General features: G+C 46.4%; 1 protein-coding gene across 2 annotated transcripts in view; it reads right to left on the bottom strand.

Annotated features, from left to right (window-relative positions):
* The window catches only part of AUTS2 (activator of transcription and developmental regulator AUTS2), a 709751-nt gene that overhangs the window by 13255 nt on the left and 675016 nt on the right, over nucleotides 1-21480 (bottom strand). The window contains exons 7-12 of one of the 2 annotated variants that reach the window (XM_044430464.1): nucleotides 15873-16347; nucleotides 14066-14325; nucleotides 10849-11069; nucleotides 8846-8890; nucleotides 2597-2692; nucleotides 1624-1695 (exon numbers count right to left, since the gene is read on the bottom strand). In XM_044430464.1, coding sequence (XP_044286399.1) covers nucleotides 1624-1695; nucleotides 2597-2692; nucleotides 8846-8890; nucleotides 10849-11069; nucleotides 14066-14325; nucleotides 15873-16347 — 1169 coding nt within the window. The remainder of the gene's footprint in view (nucleotides 1-1623; nucleotides 1696-2596; nucleotides 2693-8845; nucleotides 8891-10848; nucleotides 11070-14065; nucleotides 14326-15872; nucleotides 16348-21480) is intronic. The other variant, XM_044430465.1, reaches the window with a different exon arrangement.

Below are 21480 nucleotides of genomic sequence, written 5' to 3'. Positions count from 1 at the left end.
TTCTTGTCCATTCCTCTACGGAGAATTTCCTCTGTCAGATGCTCTCCAGCTGTTGCAGGTTTTAATCCCCATCAGCCCCGGCCAGCACGTTTATTGTCCAGCAGCCTGGGAATTGCTGTCCAAAACACCTCCAGGAAGGCTGTCCTAGGCCTTCCCTACCCGTGAACTATTCCAAAGGGGTCCTTACACTGGAGTGGATGCTTGCCTGAAGATCCAGACCACAAGGTCTTCCCAGCTGGCAGGGCACCTATGCAGCTGGTGGCAAAATTTTCCACTCAATGCACGGAGAGTGAAAGGGGTGTGACATGCTGTGGCCTTGATCCTGTACACTGATAGCAAGCCAATCATCCAATGCCAGCCCAGTGGTCCTATCTACCCAAAGGTGGACCTTGGAGATACATATTTTGGTTATCCCAAGGAATGGCTTATTGGGGGATGCTTTTTTTCTGAAAGCGAATCACAGAATCATTTGGTTCTCTTGCTTGGATTGGATTGGATTGGCCCCTTGACTGCCATTCCTGGAAACTGACCGGTACCTGCCCTGTGCCTTCCTACTCACCTGTAGCTCCCCCAATGGGCAACTAGCACTTTTGTAAACATGGAACCTTCCCAACCAGGAAGGCCTTCTCTTTTCCCCAAGCACCAATCATTTGCTGGTTCCCCCTCTTTTGTGAAGTTCTCCCCTCTTTCTAAATGGTTGAAAGCCTTCTTCTAAGATTTAATAAGAGCCTTAAGCTAAGCTATGTGGGTGTTTTTCTTCCAGACCCTTTTGTGTTTCGATCTGTCCACCACACAAACGCAACCATGGAGAGTTGCTCTAAATAGAATGTGTCCCCTGGGCTGAAATGATTTGTGCAGCTGTGCACAGACCTACACAAAGCCCTGTAATCCAGCATGAAGCTCCACCTGCCACTGAAGCACCTGTGGGCTACCATGCATACCTCAGATAGGGCCCTGGTAAGTTTGCAAGGCTGACTATGTCCCCATTGGGGGGGTGGGGCAGGGGCGGTTTACCTTCTAACCTTTCTAAACTTAAGCTCAGAAAGTATTTTGCAGGGGTCACAATGATTAGAAGGTAGGAAAAGTGGAATCATAGAATAGCAGAGTTGGAAGGGACCATGAAGGCCACCAAGTCCAACCTCTGCTGTTGCAGGACATCAAGTCACACCATCCCTCTCAGATGGCTGTCCCAAGTTCTTTTTGAATGCCTCCAGTGTGGGAGAGCCCCCCACCTCTCCAGGCAGCTGGTTCCACTGTCGTATTGCACTGACAGTGAGGAAGCTTCTCCTGATGCCCAGCCTGAATCTGGGTTGCCGCAACTTGAAATGATTATTCTGTGTCCTACAGTCTGGTATCAGTAGAAGAGATCTTGACCTTCCTCTTTGTGACAGCCTTTGAGGTACTTATGGAGGGATCTCATGTTCCCCCTCAGTCTTCTCTTCTCAACATGCCCAGTTCTCTCAGACTCTCCTCACAGGGCAGTGTTTCCAAACCTTGGACCATTTTTTCTTGCCCTCCTCTGCACCCTTTCTAATTTCCCTGCATCTGGACTATTTCAACCTCATTAGGTCATTAGCTTCAATGGTGTTTGATTTGCAGAAGCTGCCGCACTTGAGAACTTACCCTGGGATCTTTCTGCAGAAGGGTATGTGGGACAGCACCAGGCCTCGTTGCAACATCAATTGGATTCGAAGTCTGTGGGGGTCAGTGATCGACAACAGAAGCACATACAAGCACTAGTCATACAAATGTATATTCAAACATGACAAAAATCAATTCTGCTCTGAGGTCACCTTTCAAAAGTGATGGGACACAAGAAGAAGGCAATGAGAACAACCCCTGCTGTTCCCACCACTGTAGATTCTTTGTGACGCTATCAGATGCTGATGAACGTCCATCAGGGGCTGATCTGTCCCACCCACACGCTTCTGCCCCACCCATATGCCTGCAGCAACAACATAGGAACACAGAAACAGAGCGAGTCAGAAGGGACCCCCTGGGCCATCTAGTCTGACCCCAGGCTGCAGCCTGCTCCGCTCACGACATGCGCACCATGTGCATGTCCAGCCTGTCCTTGAACACCCTCACCAATGGGGCCTCAACCACCTCCCATGGAAGTCCATTCCACACCCTGGGGGTCCTAGCCATCAGGAAGTACTTCCTGGCATCCAAATTCAACCTTGGTTCCCTGAGCTTGGCTCCATTGGAACACGTCCTGCCCTCCACTGCAGGGGAGAAACGGTCATGATCCACCTCCTCATGGCACCCCCTCATGTACCTCCATGTCACTAACAGGTCTCCTCTCGGTCTCCTCCTCTCAAGGCTGAGAAGACCCAGCTCCCTCAGTCTGTCCTCACATGGCTTCCCATGCAAACCAGCCTTTTAGTGGCCCTTCACTGCACTGATTCCAACCTTGCTATATCCCTCTGGTAATGAGGGGCCCAGAAGTGAGCACAATACTCCAGCTGCAGGCAACCAGAGTCATACAGAGTGGCAGTAACACCTCTCTCGATCTAGAAGCCATGCTTCTGGCTATGCATCCCATGATCCCAGCTCCACAAGAAGAAGGGGCACCCAAAACACAGTCTCAGTTTACCTTGGGTTGAAATGCTCCTTGGAGTGAACCAAAAGGCCCAGTGGGAGGAATCATAGGTGGGATCCCTGATACCGCTGGAGGATAGGAGTGGAATAACTGTGACGGAAGGGAGAAGAGCATTCGTGAATGAGCAAGCTCATCTCAGTGCACTTTTGATCATTTTAAAGGGCAGGCGGAGCAAAGATGGTGGCATGGGATGGATGTGAGTGCTCCTGTTAATAATTCGATGACCCAGGCTGGGTAAAATCATTATGGACCACTGAATTGTATCACTATGTGTGGCATGTTTGGAAATAAGTCAGCAAAAGAGGAGATAAGCCTATGAAAAGCTGAACGTGATGAAGAGGAAGAAAAGGTGCACTGGACAGTCATCAAACAGGATGACTTAGGAGAAGACAATGGTCTGTTCAAGAACGCAGGGGACGGGAATGATTCAGAAGAGCAGTTGGTGAGAATCCAGATTTCTGTGCAATATTGCATTACAGAACAACAGGAAGCTGTCGGAAAGAGCTGATGCAAATCAGGTTTTGTTCTCAATTGCTTTAGTTTTAAACTTAAACTTAAGTTTAAACAAACACTTAAACAAGAACAAAGGAAGTTCCTTTGCATTCCCATGGGTCTCTCTTGCTCAGTGGGGAACTTGCTCTCCCAGAGGGGTCAGATTGCTCTCCAGCTCACACCCCAGGGGCTTAGATGGCACATATCCTTACTTCTTCCTGCAGAAGACCTGCCCTGACATCCTTCGGGCGTTTCTTCATGCCAAGTGGAGAAGGAATGACTATGCCATGCCCCTTTCTGCCCAGAGAAAAGGAAAGTCTTTCCTGAACTGCTAAGAATCTCAGCTCTTATCTCTGATAGGTTATAGGAGTGTGGTCTTCTCTCCTGAGACTAGGGAAAGATTGGCTTTGTCTCGTCATGGAAGAAGACACTGGGTCTGGGAGGACACTTCTACAGGCCAGAGGGGGATTCGTCCTGGTGTTCAGCATGACAGAGATGTGGTCTCCAAAGCCAGAACCTTTCCCAGATCTGCCTGGAGAACCCAGAGATGACATTCAAAACCTTCTGCATCCAGAGAGCCATCTATAGCCAACCTTCACACACCTGAAGGGCAATGGATGCTTTCTTTAGATTCTAAAAAAGCTGAGAAATCAGAAAACCAGGAAGCCCTTTCCCAGATTTTTACTGGATTGCTGTTTGTAAGGGAAGGACAAAAGCAAATAATTAGCTATCCAGCTATGCTGCTTTTGAGGTTTGTTCCAAATGGGGGTGAAGCTTCCAAACCTCTTCCAAACTGAGATTCCCTCTGCCCTTAAAATGAAATCAGGTATGGGGAATATTAATACCATGTGTAGGGTGGAAAGTGGGGACCTTTTGTACTACACAGTGGCTGAGCCATCGCACCAAATACTCAGAAGCATTCTGGTGCCCACGTCTGTTCAGTCCTGCTGCAAAGCAACCAGCAGAGAAGCAGCAAGTGCATTCTGAATCTGCCATTTCCCTGGAAAACCTTTGGAGCAATTGATGGAAAACAAGAACGTGTGTTTGGAAAACCCAATGCATCGTTATGAGTCAAATTCTTCTCATGAAGAACTGAATCGGAATGCTCAAATACACACTTTAGCTTCCCTCTCCAATCTTTCCACTTAACTGAAAAGGGAGAAAATGGACAGGGTTGCCATTCTCTCTTATCTTACACCTTCTTTTGACCTCAAATGTTTACTCTAAAATGTAAATCCCACTTTTTTAAAGGACGTCCAGGTAGCTAACAGCACAAGAATCCCAAAATGACAATGAAACAAAGCAAAATGTGTAAAAGCAGAAATTAACAACACAAACTAACTCTCAAGAGCAGCAAAACTAGCCCACGCAATCAAGCGTACATTGGCCATCACGCACCATCCAAGGCTTCCCTGCAGTAACCAAGCTTCCACCAAATGGTGACATACTCGTATTAACTGTGATGGGTCCCCGGGAGAGTATTCCACTCCTAATTGGGTTGCTTACAAAAAATCCATTTTCTAAAAGGAGCAATTTTGAGAGAAATGCAGTTCAGTCACCTTGCTTTCTTGCAGTCCACTTTTAAGCTTGAAAGTAATTCCCTGGTTCAGGAGATGAGACTGAGTCAAGCAAACGAGTGTGGATTCTCCACAGAAGCAGACGGTGGAATTTATTCTGGAATGGTCTTCTAACAAGAGCTCTGGGAGACAGGTCACTATTATTTTCCTTTTGTAGATGCAGGAAACAAAGCCAAGGACTTAGCTGGGCTCTAAGCTGAAATCCTGCTCTCAGAGGCCTTCCTCCAAATGCCATCTCCAAGTGAGGCTGAGCTGGTGGCAACAAGAAGCAGGGCCTTCTGTGTGGGAGCCCCCAAATTCTAAGAAGATCTCCCCATCAAGGCCTGCCTTTATCATATTGTTGGTCCCAGGTTAAGACCTGTTAAATACCTCTTTGCTGAGGTATTTAGCAACTCCACATAGCACAGAGCGGTAGTAGGGATTCTTGCCAGCTGTCTTTTTGCAGGCCTAGTCAAATGGACTGGTTTTAGCTGTTTAAATGTTTACAAAGTGACTTTTTGAATGCAATTTTATGATCAGTGCTGTTTTATTCAATATTGAATTGATTAGCATTCACCTTTTGAAGAGCTATTGGGTGGCCTGGAAATTAGCTAAATAAGAAATAAATATTGGCAGATGTAAATCCAGGAGTGATTCTGACAATATCTTTAAACAAGGTCACAGCACGGTACCAGTTTACTGCACAAATACCATGGCAGCCTCGCCCACATTGCTCGAAAGAAATAAAATGGATTCCCACTGTGTGCACAAGAATCCTTAAAATTTGTACATTTTATTTCATTAAGCAAAGGCAATAATTTTAAATCATTCATGCGACCATCTGGCTCACCCCCCTCTTCTTTTCATAAATCATCCCCATCTTTTTAAAAGTTACTTCCTTTCAATGTGAACTTTCAGTGGTGCAGAAAAACATTTCTAAGATTAGCTGGTATTGATAGAAAGAGCGCTCAAGAAGCCATTTAGACAAGGGGGTAACCTCACTTGTTACCCTTATTTTAATGTCCAAAATGAGCATCTAAAGACTCCACTTTCTGTAACATTTAATCTTCTGTACTGCATGCAAGTTCCAAACAATAGAGAGATGCTGTATTTGCATTATCCATTGGTTGTTCTCCAGAAAACAGGTACTAGTATGACCAGTGGGAAGGAGCAGAAATAAAGACTAGGAATGACTCATTCCCACTGGCACTGTCCTTTGCTCTAGACCTACCAAAGACACTGAACCCCTCCGGAGTCCTGCTCATAGGCTACTCAGAAGTAGGACAGCATGAACACCTATAACCTATTCAGGAGAAGCCTAACCAGAGCCAAGGTGACACCAAACCCAGCTCCTCGTGGCTCAACAGAGCTTCTGCTACTGTAAACCTCTCCAGTAAAGGTAGGCTATGGAGTCACAGAGCAGAGTTATTAGAATGGAACACTTAACATAGAAACAGAGAGGGTCAGAAGGGGTCCCTGGGCCATCTAGTCTGACCCCCGGCTCCAGCCAGCTCTGCTCACGACATGCCCATCCTTGAACACTTACTTCTTTTCTGCCTGGATCCTTTTATTTCTTCTTTTTCTGCCTTTTTAAACTATCTTATCAGGTTCACATGAGCTTTAAAAAGCTCTGCACAAACAGAGAGAGAATCTGGGAACTGCATTTTTACTTGCAGGGCATCAAAGCCAGCTTTCAGAAATTGGAGGGCGTGCTCAAACTTGCATTAGATGGAGGGAGCAAACAATTAGCAATTATAACAAAGCACCAAACAATTAATTCATCCTCTGTAACAATGCTATTAAACTTCAACTGGATTCCTGACTTGTTTTGGGCTTTCCCCCATCCAGTTCGGATAAAAACATTTTGGAAAGACAATATGCAAGACTATTAGCAATATTGTTTTCTTGGGCTAAGAAAACACATTCATAGCTAAAAGGTAAAAGGCAAATGTCAACATCCAGATCTACTTTGCCTACAAACATGGGTCATTTTACCCTTAGCTTTGTACTACTGAGTAAAACTAATCAGTTAATCATGCATTTTTAATCACATGTCAATTAAAGCTTTCAGCATTTCGGTTGTGTAGCTTTTAGCCTCAGCTAACCACTGAGATGGAAGGAGTCATCAGTCTAAGGGGCATCTGAAATCCAGGAGCAATAAAAGGGAGACACAAATGACCCAGGCTTCATTTTTGTGATCAAGAAAGGATAGTGGTGGAGAACAAGAGTGCCGAAAGCTCACAGAACAGAATCTGTCTGTCTTCCAATGCTTATGAGGCTCTCACGTGTATGGGGGCACCATCATCCTTTCAGCAGAGTCAGCAAATATGTGTGTTTGACTGACTCCACTTTTTCCTACACCCCAGTGGTGTAGGAAGGCTTGGGATGTGCAAGATGCAAGAAAAACCACATATCTTTCCATGGGACCTGCCATGAACTGGCCAGTCAAAGGGCAGAAAATATTGGCTAGCCATAAGGTTCTTCTCCCCAGAGAGTTTAGCATGGGACCAACAGAAAATCCACTGCCAACTGGCTTACACCAGCCATGGTGGAAGGACAATTTCCTCTGGATACACCAGCTTCTGGCTGGCATAGCTGATTGGGTTCCTCTAGGGATCTGTGGCTCTTTGGACCAGTGGCCAGATCCTCCAGAAAGAGGGGAGGGAGCTCCTGTATGAGCTTTCTCCTGGGACTTTCCTCCCATCCAGAGGGAGCAGAGAGCTCTGTGATGGTAGAGATGAAGAGAGAGATGAGTCAAGCATCAACTCCACTACCTTCTAACCCCACTTCAACCATTAGCTATGGGGTTGGGACTGCACTGCTGTCCATCCTGTGATTGCTCCCTTCCCAAGAATATGGAGAGACAATATTCTTGGTCTTGGAAGCAATAAATCAGCTGCACAGTTTATATCCCAAGTTACAAAAGTGTGCGGCCCACTTCTACAGAATTGTTAACAAATACTGGTTTTTCCCTTACCTCATGGAATCAGATTTGTTTTTTTCTTTAAATCTGAAATTTTTGAACTATGAGTAGACTTGGATCTGATCTACTCTCCAAGTTTTGTATTGCAATAGGGGATTAGTGAGGTCAAGAATCAATGCTGTCCCTTCTTGACCTGAGATAGCCATGGGGGGATTGTCTTCCTCTCCACCTCCAATCTGCACCGTGATGTTGGAGGAAAGTCTTGATTATTGATCACTCGTGAAACAGGAAGTGGAGGATGAAAGGTTTCCCCTTTGACCTGTAGAGAGATGCCCCATTTCTCACTCATTGCAGACTCTTCAGATGACTTTTCCGATTCTGAGGAGGAGGAGGTGGAAAAGCTTACAGGTGGACAGGGCTTTGAAGCTTCAAGGCTACCTAGGGAAGTTTCTCAGGCACCATGCGAGACTCGGCCTGCTTTGGAAGGGTAGAAAGGGTGTTCAGGAAAGGAGAGGGAGCCTGTGTGATGACCAATCCTTGACCTGGTAAGGAGGCATCAGGAGAAACAAGCTGCCCAGTTAGAGGGTCTTTGCCATTCCGACTTGCTCTCAAGGAGCAAGAGGCCCCCGGGGATGAAGCCGGAAGTTTTTCTGGAAGAGAGGGACAGCGGGGAATCTCCCCGAGTGGATTCAATTCTAGACATGGGCATGCAGCTTCTCCCTCAACCTTCAAGAAAAGAACTGCATGTCAAAGGATTGTCTTGAGTTTTGGAATCTGAAGGAAAGCGGGAAGGGATTGCACATGAGAAGACCTGTCTCTCAGAGCTATTTATTCCAGGCAAGGCCAGACTTCTCTCCCAGCCTCTCCCACAAGGCTTTTAGTGGAGAGTGGGCTTGGGGCCCCACTGCTCGTCCCCTGGAATTAATGCACCCCAAGGATGCTGGCCTCATCCTCACTTGCTATGTGAGATGCAAATGAATGCTGCAGCCATGCCTTTCCCTAGTCGAATGACCAAGGAAACCCATGAGAACCGGATAGTTGGAGCTCCCATTGAACTCAACGCTTGCTTTTTTGTTTAAGGGTTACATGGTATATCCTGAACAAGGCCAACACCCAAGAGTGGAAGCAACCGGCGAAGGCGATGGCGAACGTTTGGAGAGAGATGACAGGGGGGATGAAACACGAAATGGGATGTGGTGTCGCTGCTGAATGGGGTGATCGGCTGGCTGGAGAAAAGGAACTGAACATTTCAATGCAGTAAGAAGAACTCACACTGTGGCGGTAGAAAGGGTCAACTTTTGTAGGGTATTTGTCAAACTGCAAAAGGATCAAAACACAGACTCATTATCTTGCATCGGGGGAGCAGTACACACACCTGTGAATTGGCACATGCCCCGGGAAGGATGCCTCTCTCCAGGGGGACCACAGGGGTCAACCAATGAAAGCATCGAGTGCTGGAGGAGAAGGACCCAACCCTCACCCAAGGCAGCACTTGGGGGCAGAGCCAGAAGTGGGAAGAGGTCAGGGGTCATCCAGTTCACACATCCACTTCCAGGCCAGCGGTTGCAGCGACCGCTTCTCCAAGCCCAGTGCTGGGCCCCCAGGAGGACCAAAAGGGGCATGCCAGGGGTGGGGTGGGGTGGGGTGGGGGAAGACAGGGGCTGCCCACCCTGAGCCTCCTTCTTTCCCCCTCTCTGGGGCTGGTAAATACACAGGGTGAGACACAGCAGCTGTGGAGCATTGAACGCACAAGAACCTTTGGATTTGGAGGGTGACATGCATTTTCCCTGGAAAATTTTGGAAATTTTCCCAAACCACTGGTGAGACCGTGTGCCTTGAAAGTCAGGTTAAATGTCCTTAAATAAAGAAATAATAACTGGCGTGTCTGTAAATGAAAAGGGGTGTGTTTTGCAGGTTCTGTTCCGCTTAATTACTGGACTCCTTGCTCCTCTTCCACTACCACTTCAGTACAAAGAAGAAAGAAGTAAATAAAAAGGCACTCGTTATAAACCATCTGCAAGCATAAAGAAGAGCAATTAGTGGCAAAGGAGCAGCTCATCAGAAACTTTACTGGTTCCTGCTCAGTGCAGGAAACCTCAGCGGCACAGAACAAGAAGCAATAAATGAGAACCTGCATAGAAAAAACCGAATCCACCTCAGAAAGGATATTTGCTGAACTTCTGCACTGGTGTTGCAGAAAAGTCTGGGCAACAGAGAGATACTGTTCCACTGCACGCAGCCTCCATTTTAATTTTGCCTGATCTCTAAAAAGCAATGCTTCAGCAACCTGAACTCAGGAATTCAATCAGCTACATTCATGATAAATAAACAGAACCAGACTCTTAATTTCTTGCTTCTGCGCTCACCCCTGCAGGGGATCTAGAAATGTACCTGAGCATTATCTAGATATGCAGCTCCAACTCTGCTGCTTTCATAGGACTGCAAGTGTCTCACCTTTCATGTTTTATTTGGCTTTGAAATGATCAAGATTCTAGCTCTCGTGACTAATGGAAAATATAAATAATCTTCATTAACTGCTACTGTGGATGGGTGAACCTTCCTGTTTCAGGGTTGCATTCAGCTATTGCTGTATTTTGGGTCCTGTTTCTGTAATTTATAAGCTGTTCCAAGAGGTTTGTAAGGGATAGGTTAGAAAAGCTGCTGCTGCTGCTAATTTATTTGGTCCCCAAAGTGCTATGAGATCTAACTTCTGTCTGAGCTTTTGGTGAAAGGAAGATTAAGTAAATGAAGGCAGCCTAGAATAAGATGTCCGGTTTGCCCAGGACATAAAACTGAATTTGGAGTTTGCTCCTTTGCTTGTTTTACCAGCCTCTTCTAACAATTCAGGCACCCTGTGGAAGACACATGGGCATTTGGAGCTGGTACAAATCCTTCAGGAAAAAGAGCCCACGAAACAATCATTTTGGGACCGTTGCCCTAATAGCATATTTGGCCAGGACAGGATGGCAGGACCGTGTCACCTGGACTTGTATTCAGATCCTTCACCTTGGAGTTGTGATCAACTCCCGGGCAATGGACCTTCAGCAAGGACCCGGCACAAGTGTCAAGCTGGCTTCTACTCTGAGGTGATCCACCAGACAAGAACCTTCTGCTCTGGTTTAAACCTGCTCTCCAGGGTCCCAGTCCGGGAAAACAGGTGGAACTGCCTCTTCTGAGAACCCCTTCCTTGCAAATGTGTGGTTAGCAGCATCCACAAACTGGGCAACAAAAGAACGTGCGCTACTCATCCTCACATTTCTGCCGGGGGTACGCACCATGGGAGGTGCTGGCGTTGGCATGATGGCCGTGGGTGGGATGCTGTGCGGGAAAGGCGTGAAGGTGTGCTGGTGCGTGTGCTGGTGCGTGTGCTGGTGCTGGTGCTGGTGCTGGTGGAACTCCGTCCTCAGGTAGGGCGGTGGGCCCAGCGAGGCGCCCCGGTCGGCACTCTGGGATGCGAGGAACCGCGTGTTCAGCTCTTGGCGGAGGAGATCTTGCTCTGCAAAGCAAGACCACAACATGAGCTCTGGGCTTGACAAGGAGAGACTGTAATCACTATCCCAAAACCAGAAATTAGAACGCCTCATCCAACAGGAAGGTCTGAAATTTTTACACTATTTCCTACCATAGAAAGTAAAATACAATTGCCAGTTGTCTGATTGGTGCAGAGAAGTTTGGCATGTAGCTTTTGATGACAAATTAGCATGTGAGATTAGAGGGAGAAAAGGGCATATAGAGAAAAACAAGTTTAATGAAATTTGGGGTGTATTTATCGAGTATACCCTTTAAAAAGGGGGAAAGGATTTGAGCCATCAAAAGAATCACGGCAGTTTTGAAAGGGGGAAATGTCCTGAAATGTTTGAACAAGCTTTCTGAAAGCCTTTTATTCTCCCATTATTTTAAAGTTTAATTGGTTTTCATTGTGATTTTATTGTGAATTGCTGGATGCTGTGCCATTTTTATCTGTGCTTGTTGTAAACTGTCCCAAGATGTTAGTAATGGGATGGTCTATAAAAGCATTTAATAAAAAAATAAAAAATTGTAACATGTATCGTCTGAGTCCCAGTCCTATGCTCTTAACTACTACACCACACTGGCCCCCAGAATATTATGTTCCTTGCATGGTCCATTAGCTTCATTTCCCTCCATGAATATGTCCTTAGCCACCCACATATCTCACTGTATCCATAAATCCCATAATTCTTTCCTTCCTGTTCTGAATCTGCTGCCAACCCCATTCAATCTGAGTTCTTTCATCATGGAAAACTGGGGAAGGGGATCAGAGGGTCTCTGTCCAATTTTGCCCCTCCAGTTGGTTGTTCTTCTCAGCTAAAATGTCCCGAGCACTTTCCTCTTTGGTTTGCAGAAACATCTTGAGACCTTCCTTTCCTTCGTGTACCCCTTTCTGCTGTCTTTCCAGCTCTGCCGGATAACATTCAAAAGACAGAGTCAAGAGCTTATACAAACTATTCCTACCGCAGTCCTTCCATAATAGTTCTATAAAGGCATTAAGGTGGAGGAAAAAGCAGACGAGTCACGGTGGACCGGTCATACGGAGACGCGGAGCTGGAGCTGTGTTGCCGGTGCCAACCCGGACATCCCAGTCTGGGCTAGCCATGCTCTTCTGTATTGACGTGCTAGATACACATTCCTGCAAGGGGACTTCTGGGTGTGGTTGTTGTTCAGCTGTTCAGTCATGTCCAACTATAAGTGACCCCAAGGGCCAAATCTTGACACACTTTCTGATCCCGTGCCACATCTTTCAGCTGAACAACGTTCTGGCCCGCATCCTCTTTGATGGCGTCCAACCACCTTCCTCTTTGGTGACCCGGTTTCCTCTTGCCGCTGAGCATTCCACGCATTCTCTCTCTTTCTAATGAGCTCGATCGCATCTTGGGGCCAAAACACGTGAGTCTCGGCTTTGTTATCTTGCCAGCCAGGGACGCATCTGGTTCAATATGCTCCAGCACCTGCCTGTTGGTGACCCCCACTGTCCATGGAATGCACAGGAGCCTCTGCCAGCACCACAGCTCAAGCAGGTCCGTTTTCCTCTTGTCTAACTTCTTCATTGTCTGGATTTTACGACCGTAGGTTACAATAGGAAAAATGATCACTCAGGTCTGCCCTCAGTTGCCAAACAGATGTTCTTGTTTTCCCACATTCGATTCATACCTGTCATTGCCACACGACCTAGTGAAATCCATCACTTTATTTCTGGACTTCATTCAGCGCTGTGAGTAATCAGTATCCTAGGAAAGACCTCTGTGTAGAAGAATCTAATTGGTGGTGTACGACCACCGGGGCATGGAGTTTCCATGCGAGAGTGGCTGGTTGTGTGTGGGTTCCTTTGCAGACATCCATATTCAGTGCAGGGATGCAAGAAACACAGAAACAGGGTGAGTCAGAAGGGGCCTCCTGGGCCATCTAGTCTGACCCTCGGCTCCAGCCAGCTCTGCTCACGACATGCCCACCATGGGCATGTCCAGCCTGTCCTTGAACACCTTCACCGATGGGGCTGCAACCACCTCCTGTGGAAGCCCATTCCATGCCCTCGGGGTCCTAACTGTCAGGAAGAACTTCCTGGCATCCACCCTAAATCTTGGTTCCCTGAGCTTTGCTCCATTAGAGCGCATCCTGCCTTCTTCCGCAGGGGAAAACAGGTCTCTACCACCTCTGTGTGGCACCCCCTCACCCCTAATGGGCTAGTCCAAGAATGTGATGGCTGGGGTGCAGCCAGACCAGGTTCTGACATCAGAATCAGCCCAGCAAGGCAATCCCACTCCAAGACCGCTACTTAAGCAGTGAATATGGAGAATACTATGCAAATATGCTGCAGTATTTCTCCAGAAGTTTACATTATGCCCCGAAAGGGAATTGTATACTATACATATTATATAATACGAAAATTGTGTGTGTGTGTGTGTGTGTCTGTGTGTGTGTGTGTGTGTGTGTGTGTGTCCACATGCAAACTTTCTCTATTACAGTTTTGGCACCAGGCAAAAATATTTCTTTTTAATATCTTTTTAAGGAATCGGCCCTTCCCTCCCCTGAACTGCTGCTTGGTCTGGTTGTCATTGCTAGGTTTTAAATTTTGATAATCAAGTTTTTATTCCTTTTTTCATATGTATATTTATCTTCATATATGCATTTTATGTGGTTTTGTCTTTATCGTAAGCCGCCTCAAGACTGCAGTAGTAGACAGCATTTGAATGAAAGTATAAATGAATGAATAAATAAATAAGCTGGTTTTTCTATGCTACCCCATTCCCGTCGGCTCCAGGTGGTTTAGCAGTGATTAAAACCAGTGATAATTCAAATTTAAACCACAAGAACAAGCATATGAGAGAAACCTAATCTGGGAAGGCCTATCAGAAGGGGTACATCTCAAGGGTACCAATCTGGAACACCCGATGCCTCTCTCCCTCCCAGCCACCCTGGGCCACCCCTTGGATGGCGATATTTGGTGACCCTGCCAGCATTCAGCTTCATCCTTACCTGAATATGCGCTCCCAGCAGGATGGCCTGAAACTTGCAATGCCCCTGACGTCAGAGGAGGAGGAGGGGGCAATGCTGTGGGAGGGGCAAACATATTGGGGTGATGGGGGTGCACAGGAGGCTGGAGGGTGGACGCGAAGGTATGGAGCGGGCTGTGGTTGGGCAACGAGAGGGGGAATGGTGACACGGAGGAGTGGTGGGCTATATGTGGAGGCGGTGGAGGAGGCTGGGTCTTGGCAGGAGTGCTGCTTCTGCTGCTACTGCAAAGAGAAGAAACGTTAGGAGGCAAAGCCCCGGAGAAGGTTCGAGATCCACCCAGGAAGCCACCAAACCTAACTCCTCCTAGCGCAACAAGCATTAGCCAAGCAATGCTTAGACCTGACCTCAATCGTGGGGTAGGGGGAGCTGGGGAGGTGGTGTGGCTACATTGTTCGGTTGACCACATGGGAAGCAGGAGCTGAGGTAGATACAGGTCTGTTCTACCTCAGATCAGGTTATTTGGTGGCCAATGTGCAACTAGCACTTCCTTCAGGCAAAGCAGGCGGTCTTTCACTCCGTTGTGGCCCCTTCCATGTTCTTCTTGTGGTCTAGGAGGTGGTGGGCTCTGCTCCAATGGATTCATTTATAGGGAAGCTGGATGATCATCTGGCAGGGAAGTTGGAGCTGGGCTGCAGCAACAAGGGCGTCGTTTCCAGAGATTATATTCTGCACCGTTCAGAGCACATTTGGGGTGCTGGATCCACTGCTGGGTACCTCACTTTAAGGACAGCATTAACCAACTGGAGCATGCCCAGAGGAGAGTGAATGGGATTGTGGAGATTCTGGAAACCTGTTCCTACAAAGAACGGTTGAAAGATCTGGGTTTGAACCTGGAGAAGGGATGGTTAGGGGGAGTCGCAACAGCTGCCTTTGAATATCCGAAAGGTTCTGCGGCCAAGAATGGTGCAGACTTGTTTTCTGTTGTTCTGCAGGATAGAAGGAGAACCAATGGGTGGGAAGTGTGTGGAGAAAAGTTGTGGCTTCCCTAATGTTAAGAGCTGTTGAGCAGAGACATAGACTCCCTTGAGATACTGGGAGCTCTTAAGCAGAGGCTGGATGGCCACCCCTCTGGGATGCTGAAGTTGGACACTGCATTGTAGAGCCTGTATTGAGCTGGGAGTGGAGGAGATCCAAGTCTAAGATTCTGTGATGGCATCTGGCTAAGGAACTGCTCCTTCTGGTTTGCACGTGTTCTCTCTCTTCCTCTTGGTAATCCCTGGTAAAACAGGTCTGAAGGACCCCAAAATTAATTTTAACAGGAGGAACTCGGGTGAGTATGCCATGCGCAATGAGGGCTGGATCATACAACCTTCAACATTTAGAGGGTGGGCTGGAGAGGGGTTATGAAGGCAAAAAGAGCCCTAAAGCTCCAACTGGAGTTACATCCTGTTTCCCACAGGGGTCAACCAGAAGATTCCACAAACTCCCAGAGGTGTGTTGATTAACCTGAGAAACCAGTACTTAAGTATATACTACTTCTGAAGATGGAGGTTCCCTTTAGGCAGTGACACAACTATCTGCCCCATCAAGTCACTTGCATGAGTATCCATCATCCAATCATGTGGCAGTGAGAGCCACATCTTCATTATATACCCCCTGCCCTGTTTTGTTTGCTTGCTCTTCTTTTCTAGGGGTGGTCCAAAGTTCTAGCATGTCCACTGCATTAAGACCTTTCTCACCACCCCCTGCCCATGGACCTCATAGAACAAGTCCACCCCGTTTCATGAAATGGCAACATTTCTCCCTGGAAAACACACAAGAGCCTCACCTCAAGCTGTTAAGGCTTAAACTGCTACTGTTGTATGCAGACAACTGTTGGGCAAGACTACACGATGGAGGACGCAACTGGGCGGATGGCAGGTTTTGATGTGGGGGCTGCCCGGGAGAGGGCGGCTTCGGAGGGCGTTGTACTTGGGATGGAGGGGCTGTGGTATGCTGAGCCTCTTCCGAAGCTGGTAGTTTCTGTGGGGCTTTAGATTGTGATGAATGAGAAGGATCCGTTGGCTGGGTCGCAGGAGGGTTTGGAGAACGTGCTTCTGAAGGTGGTTCCAGCTGGAGTTGGATCAAAGGGTGGGGATCCTGAGGACAAAGGTCTTGAGGCACAACAGTATCAAGTGAAGGCTCTTTACTGCTCTCCTGGCTCTTCTCTTGACTCCGTTCTAGCCCTGATATTTTGGGAACCACCAACGTCCTCCCATCTTGGTCTTCATTTTCCGTTAATGTACCAACTCCTAAGTCTGTATCTGGAAATAAGAAAACAGACACACAGAAAACGGTCACAACATGGCAACACACATAATTCAAGCTTCCTTTCTGCAAGAAAAAGCACAAGAGAGATGACACAACCAGAATAAAACATACAGAAATAGCAACCCATAGTAACAAGACCGTAGTAACCAAACCAAGCACAGGCTTCCCTAGAAATCACCAGAAAGTGAACGCGACACACTAGAAGGGCCTTTCTTTGTTGGAAAGAAATCCAGGTGGGGCATCGAAAGCCAAAAGGATCTGTACCCCAGTTGACTTCTGCACAACCTCTAAATTTAGGCACAATGAGAACTGAGCAGGGCTGCTGTTGAAGACACAAATGAATGAGAATGAGAAGGTGGAGAAGGTTGCCCTGCAAAGGGCTAGGGATTTCTTCTGCCCCTTTATGCATAAGTCCTTGTAGAACGCATGCCTCTCTGGACAGAGCAACAAAATGATGTGTAAAAACCAGCACGGGGTGATTTGTGAGTTGTGCTGGGCACGTTCTACAGCTCAATGGTGCAACAGCCCGATCGTCATGTAGAAGGATCCCAGTTCAGTCCTAGGCAACTCCAGTTAAAAGGATGAGGTCATCACTGGTAGGAGAGACCCATTTTTGCCCAAAGTTCCAGATGGCCAGTGCCAGTCAGAGTAAGAAAACCCAGGCCAGGAGGACAAATAGTCCAGACTTGTGTAAGTCTGTTTCTTGTATTTCTTGTGGCTGTCCAGATGACAGCTTCCATAAACTCTCTATTGGCTATGCTGACTATGACTGATGGGAGTTGCAATCCACCCTCTGGAGGGCTGCAAGTTGTCTCAACCCTGACCCGGGACATGCAGCCACAAAGTGATAGTGGAGAATTCTTGAATTTCATTAGCAATTAGGCTGGCCTTCCCCTACCTGGTGCCTTACAGACATCTTAGACTACAGTTTCCATCATGCCCAGATAATATTGCTAACCATTTATTGCTCCTTTATTGGAATTGTAGTCCAACTTGTGGACGTTTGGCATAGGCTGCCTGATCAGAAGAAAGTTGGTGTGATCAAATCGGGTTCTTTGAAGAAGGTCATTTCAGGATTTGTTGAGTAGCTTCGCGTCACAAGCTAAGCCAAAACATGGTCTGTGCACTTAGCACATTACCTGCGAACCTCTGAAGAAGTCATGGCTTGTTGGGAAGACGAATAGGCCACTTTTGGCTTGTTACACCCTCCAGACTGAGACATCACCAAGAACCCACAGTCAAGTAAAAAAATATATGAGCCCGTTGGCAAGAATGGCGAAAAGAATTGGCACTTTAGCCAATGGGCCCTTGGCAGTTACAGCACTGGTGACTCAGGCTCCACAGGTTCAGGACTTGGGAAGACAGCAAAGAGAATCCAAGGTTCCAGTTCGCATGTTCATGACAAGGTTCAATTGCAGCTATTTTGCTAAAGAATCCAATTGCTTCATTTGTGTTTGTCTGCTTTTAAATCATTGATTTCTACCCATCCAGGTCCAAAGCCCCCTGCTAAGCATTCCCTCCGCTTAAGTCTGCATTCCATTCCTTGGTTCTGCTTTACAAGAAAACCAAACCGTTGTGTGATGGTGAGCAAGGTGGAAAAGTATCACTAGAAGCCGAAGAAAAAGGGACAAGATGCAAAAATGAAAGGGCATAAGGACAATGGAAGGCACTGGAGGGAGACGAGCCACATGAGCCAGTTTTCTTTAGATTCGAGGAAAGATTTTCCACAAAAAGATTCACAGACTGGTTTGAGCATGGAAGGAACAACTACCTGATCCTCTCCCCTGCTTACCTGGAGTCTCCCTCTCTGGATGCAGCTTTCAGGATTTGGACCAGTCACCCCTGCTACACCGCCATTGTGATGAGATGGGTTAGCGGGCAAACACCTGTTTTTGTTTCCTAAGTCCCTCTGGATCGTCTCTCAAGCTTAATCCTTAAGCATTTATGTGTATTTTTATCCACACAACGGATAAAACTATTTCCAGTACTGGGACTAGAGGCAGCTGATAACATTAAACACTACACAATTAAAACTTCACTAGAAATGCACACAAGCCAAACGTCTATTTAAATCTGAATGCCAAAATTATTTAAGCACCAACCCCAAAATAAGAACCCAAACTATATAAGCAATGCATACAACAGAACTAGTTCAACAGTCTCCAGGGGTTTAGGCTAGTTCCAAGCCCTGCCAGCCCAGAAAAGCACAGAATCAGAAAACAGAGGTCGCCAGTCCCTGGGAAGGGAGCTCCAGAGCGATGGGGCAGCCCCCAGGAAGCCGCTGCCTTTTGTTCTCACCAAGCATGCCCGTGAAGGAGGTGGGCACAAGAGAAGGGTCTCCCCTGGAGGGACAGGCACCAGCGGTCCCACAGGACCAAGCAGGAGAGAAGTTTGGGAAGCCAAGGAGCAAGAAATCACGATTCACTGGAAGAAATGACAGATCTTGCCACCTGCTCAACAACATCAGGGAGAAAAACCACAAACGAGGAATGAAGCAGACAAACTGCAATTCTGAGCAGACAGTGAGAGCTACATAAAATTACAGTGTGATTCTAGGTATGTCTACTCAGAAGTAAATCCATTTTCAAGTAAAATACTTGAAAATGCCCCACTGGTAACTCCAAATGCAAACAGGAACTTATTTTCTCAGAATGTGCATTTCCCTTTTCAAAAGGCATCCTTGAAAAAATGCACCACCTTCTCAAATGCAGAACTTTGAAATCATCCACACTCTGTAAGGGATATTTGCATAATCTGGGAATTTCGGGTGCAGCGGCACGTTTGTCAGATCTGTGCTATCTTCTCATTTGCCCAGCAATGGCAACCAAGAATATAAACCACTCTTGCTTATACACATAGCCATTCGCAGCATTCATATTCCGATTTTCAGCCCAAAGGCTTCCAGATCAATGAATTACAAATCAGTAAAACTCAAAACAACCCTCTCTGTCATGTTTTAAAAGGTTTAACATAAAAGGAAAGGGGGGAAGGAGATGAGAGAATGAGAAAAGTCAAGTATCAAATTCTGTTCTTTATATTGCAGTCATAATATACTTAATGGAAATGCCAAGTGCATTGAGTGATTTCTAAACGCACCCCAAGCTTAAACAAATCAATACTCAGCCCAGGCAGCAATGATAGTCAAACGTGGTTACACATGAAAATTAGAAAATCAATCCATTAAACTGAGAGATTTTTTAGCATCTGGCAAAAGCATCTCTTTTTTCTAGAGTCACTCTCCAAATTGGGCTCACTCTCCAAATTTCCCAAGATGGCACTAAGATGATTCCATTGGCAGGAATTATTTTTATTTTTTATTTTTATTTGCTTTTCTAATTGTGTTGCCTTCTCCACAGCAGACACATGTTCGATGGCATATTCATCAAGCAGTGGAACTTGATAATTTTGCCATTAAGAATGCTTTCCAATTACCCAGAACAGGTGTTAAGTTCACCACTAATTTTCTGGATCTCTCTGCCGCCACACTGTCCAATCTCTGCTTCTCTTGTACGGTGCCTAAGAGACCTCGTCCCTTGTTTTGTGGATCCGTGACTTGAAATTGGTTTTCACTGCAAACTCTTGGCTGGATACCATCTGGACCCAGGTTAACATAATTTCAGTTGATCAATTAGGTCAAGAACTTGATGTCTTGTCACTGCAATTGCCTCCACGAGCAATTCCTTCCTGTAAATATGAGTTCAGACACCAGGGTGTTCACACCTTTTATGGAGTGGGTACAAAGAAACAAAAAACCCCTTTCAGCTTCCCTGTCATGGTATCATCCTCCCCGTTGTGTTAATTCCATAATTCAGTGATCTAACCATCTCTCCAGCCGGTTTCCTGCTTCTAAAGTATTCATTCATTTGAATTCTTGGTCATTATATTATTTTCTTACCTCATCTGCTTGGCTTTCCTCTTTGTGTTCCTTTTTGTTCTTCTCATTTGGGCAAGACTTTGAATTTTTGAAGGAAGCCTTCCTTTCTCCAATAGGTTCCTTGTATTGCTTGTTAATCATGCTGTGAATTCTTGGACTCCATGCTATCTTTCCTGACAGACAGTATACATTCTAACTGAACTGCTAATATTATGATTCGAAGGAACCCCCACCTGGTTTGGAGAAATTGCATGCGCTTCAGTTGGCCAATCACGGGGAATCATGTACGGCACCACCAACAACTAAGTCTGGACTCTACACAATAGAGCATCACAAGTGGCCTGGGACTGAACAAAAGTCCAATCTCCCCAGTCAAGTCTCCTGAGTGTAAATGTGTCGATCTGCACCCACAGTGGGAATCCAATGACTGTCTGTCCTTGCTACCCAGTCATTCAGGGGATACGAGTAAAAGGACTCTGCCCCCTGCTTTCTGGGTCAATTGCCCTTTTGCTGTGACTGAATTTATCCTGGAGAATAAAATGCAGTTTTTTCTCTCTCTCACCCTTGTCATGCTTAATTGGGTCAAATGCATCAGGGTTCAGATCCCTTGAGTCCAACCTCCCTTGAGGGCCTTCTCTGTGGTGGCACCCCAACTGTGGGATATGCTCCCCAGAGAGGCTCACCTGGTGCCATCACTGTATTCTTTTCGGTGCCGGGCTAAATCATTTTTATTTCCCCAATATTTTAAGGTTTGACTGTTATTTTAATACGGGTTTTGTTGTCAGAAATTGATTAGGATACTGTGCTCTATTTTATTTTTTGTCTTACTGTTAAACTGTCCCAAGACTATGGTAAGGGATGGTCTAAAAAGTTTTAAATAAAATGAAAAAATAATCCACCTTGTGTATGATGACTTCTGTGCCATCCATCTCCAAGGGCAAGGCAGCCATGCCTCATGCTGGATCAAAATCTGTCTGCAGCAGGTTACAGACACGTAATTGGACCTGTCCTTCTTTTTCTAGCTCTTCTCTGCCGGGTTCCTTAGCTTTTAGTGGGGAAACCCAGTTAAGTTCCTTTAACTTGAAATGTGATGGATGATGCCAAGGATTATGATTCTTTGCCGCTGCCCAAATTCCATGAGGTCAAATTGAGGGAAACTTCATAGTTTGGTCAGAGGAGCTACAAAAATGTGGGGGTAGAGAGATGATAGCGAGCTGGTAGGCCTCACACTTTATTCCGGTCCTTTGACTAA

This window comes from Varanus komodoensis, unplaced genomic scaffold (assembly GCF_004798865.1).
Source record: "Varanus komodoensis strain SLA01 unplaced genomic scaffold, ASM479886v1 scaffold20_1, whole genome shotgun sequence".
Classification (NCBI taxonomy): domain Eukaryota; kingdom Metazoa; phylum Chordata; class Lepidosauria; order Squamata; family Varanidae; genus Varanus; species Varanus komodoensis.
Note: the sequence above shows the minus strand (reverse complement) of the source record. Positions and strands in the feature narration are given on the sequence as shown.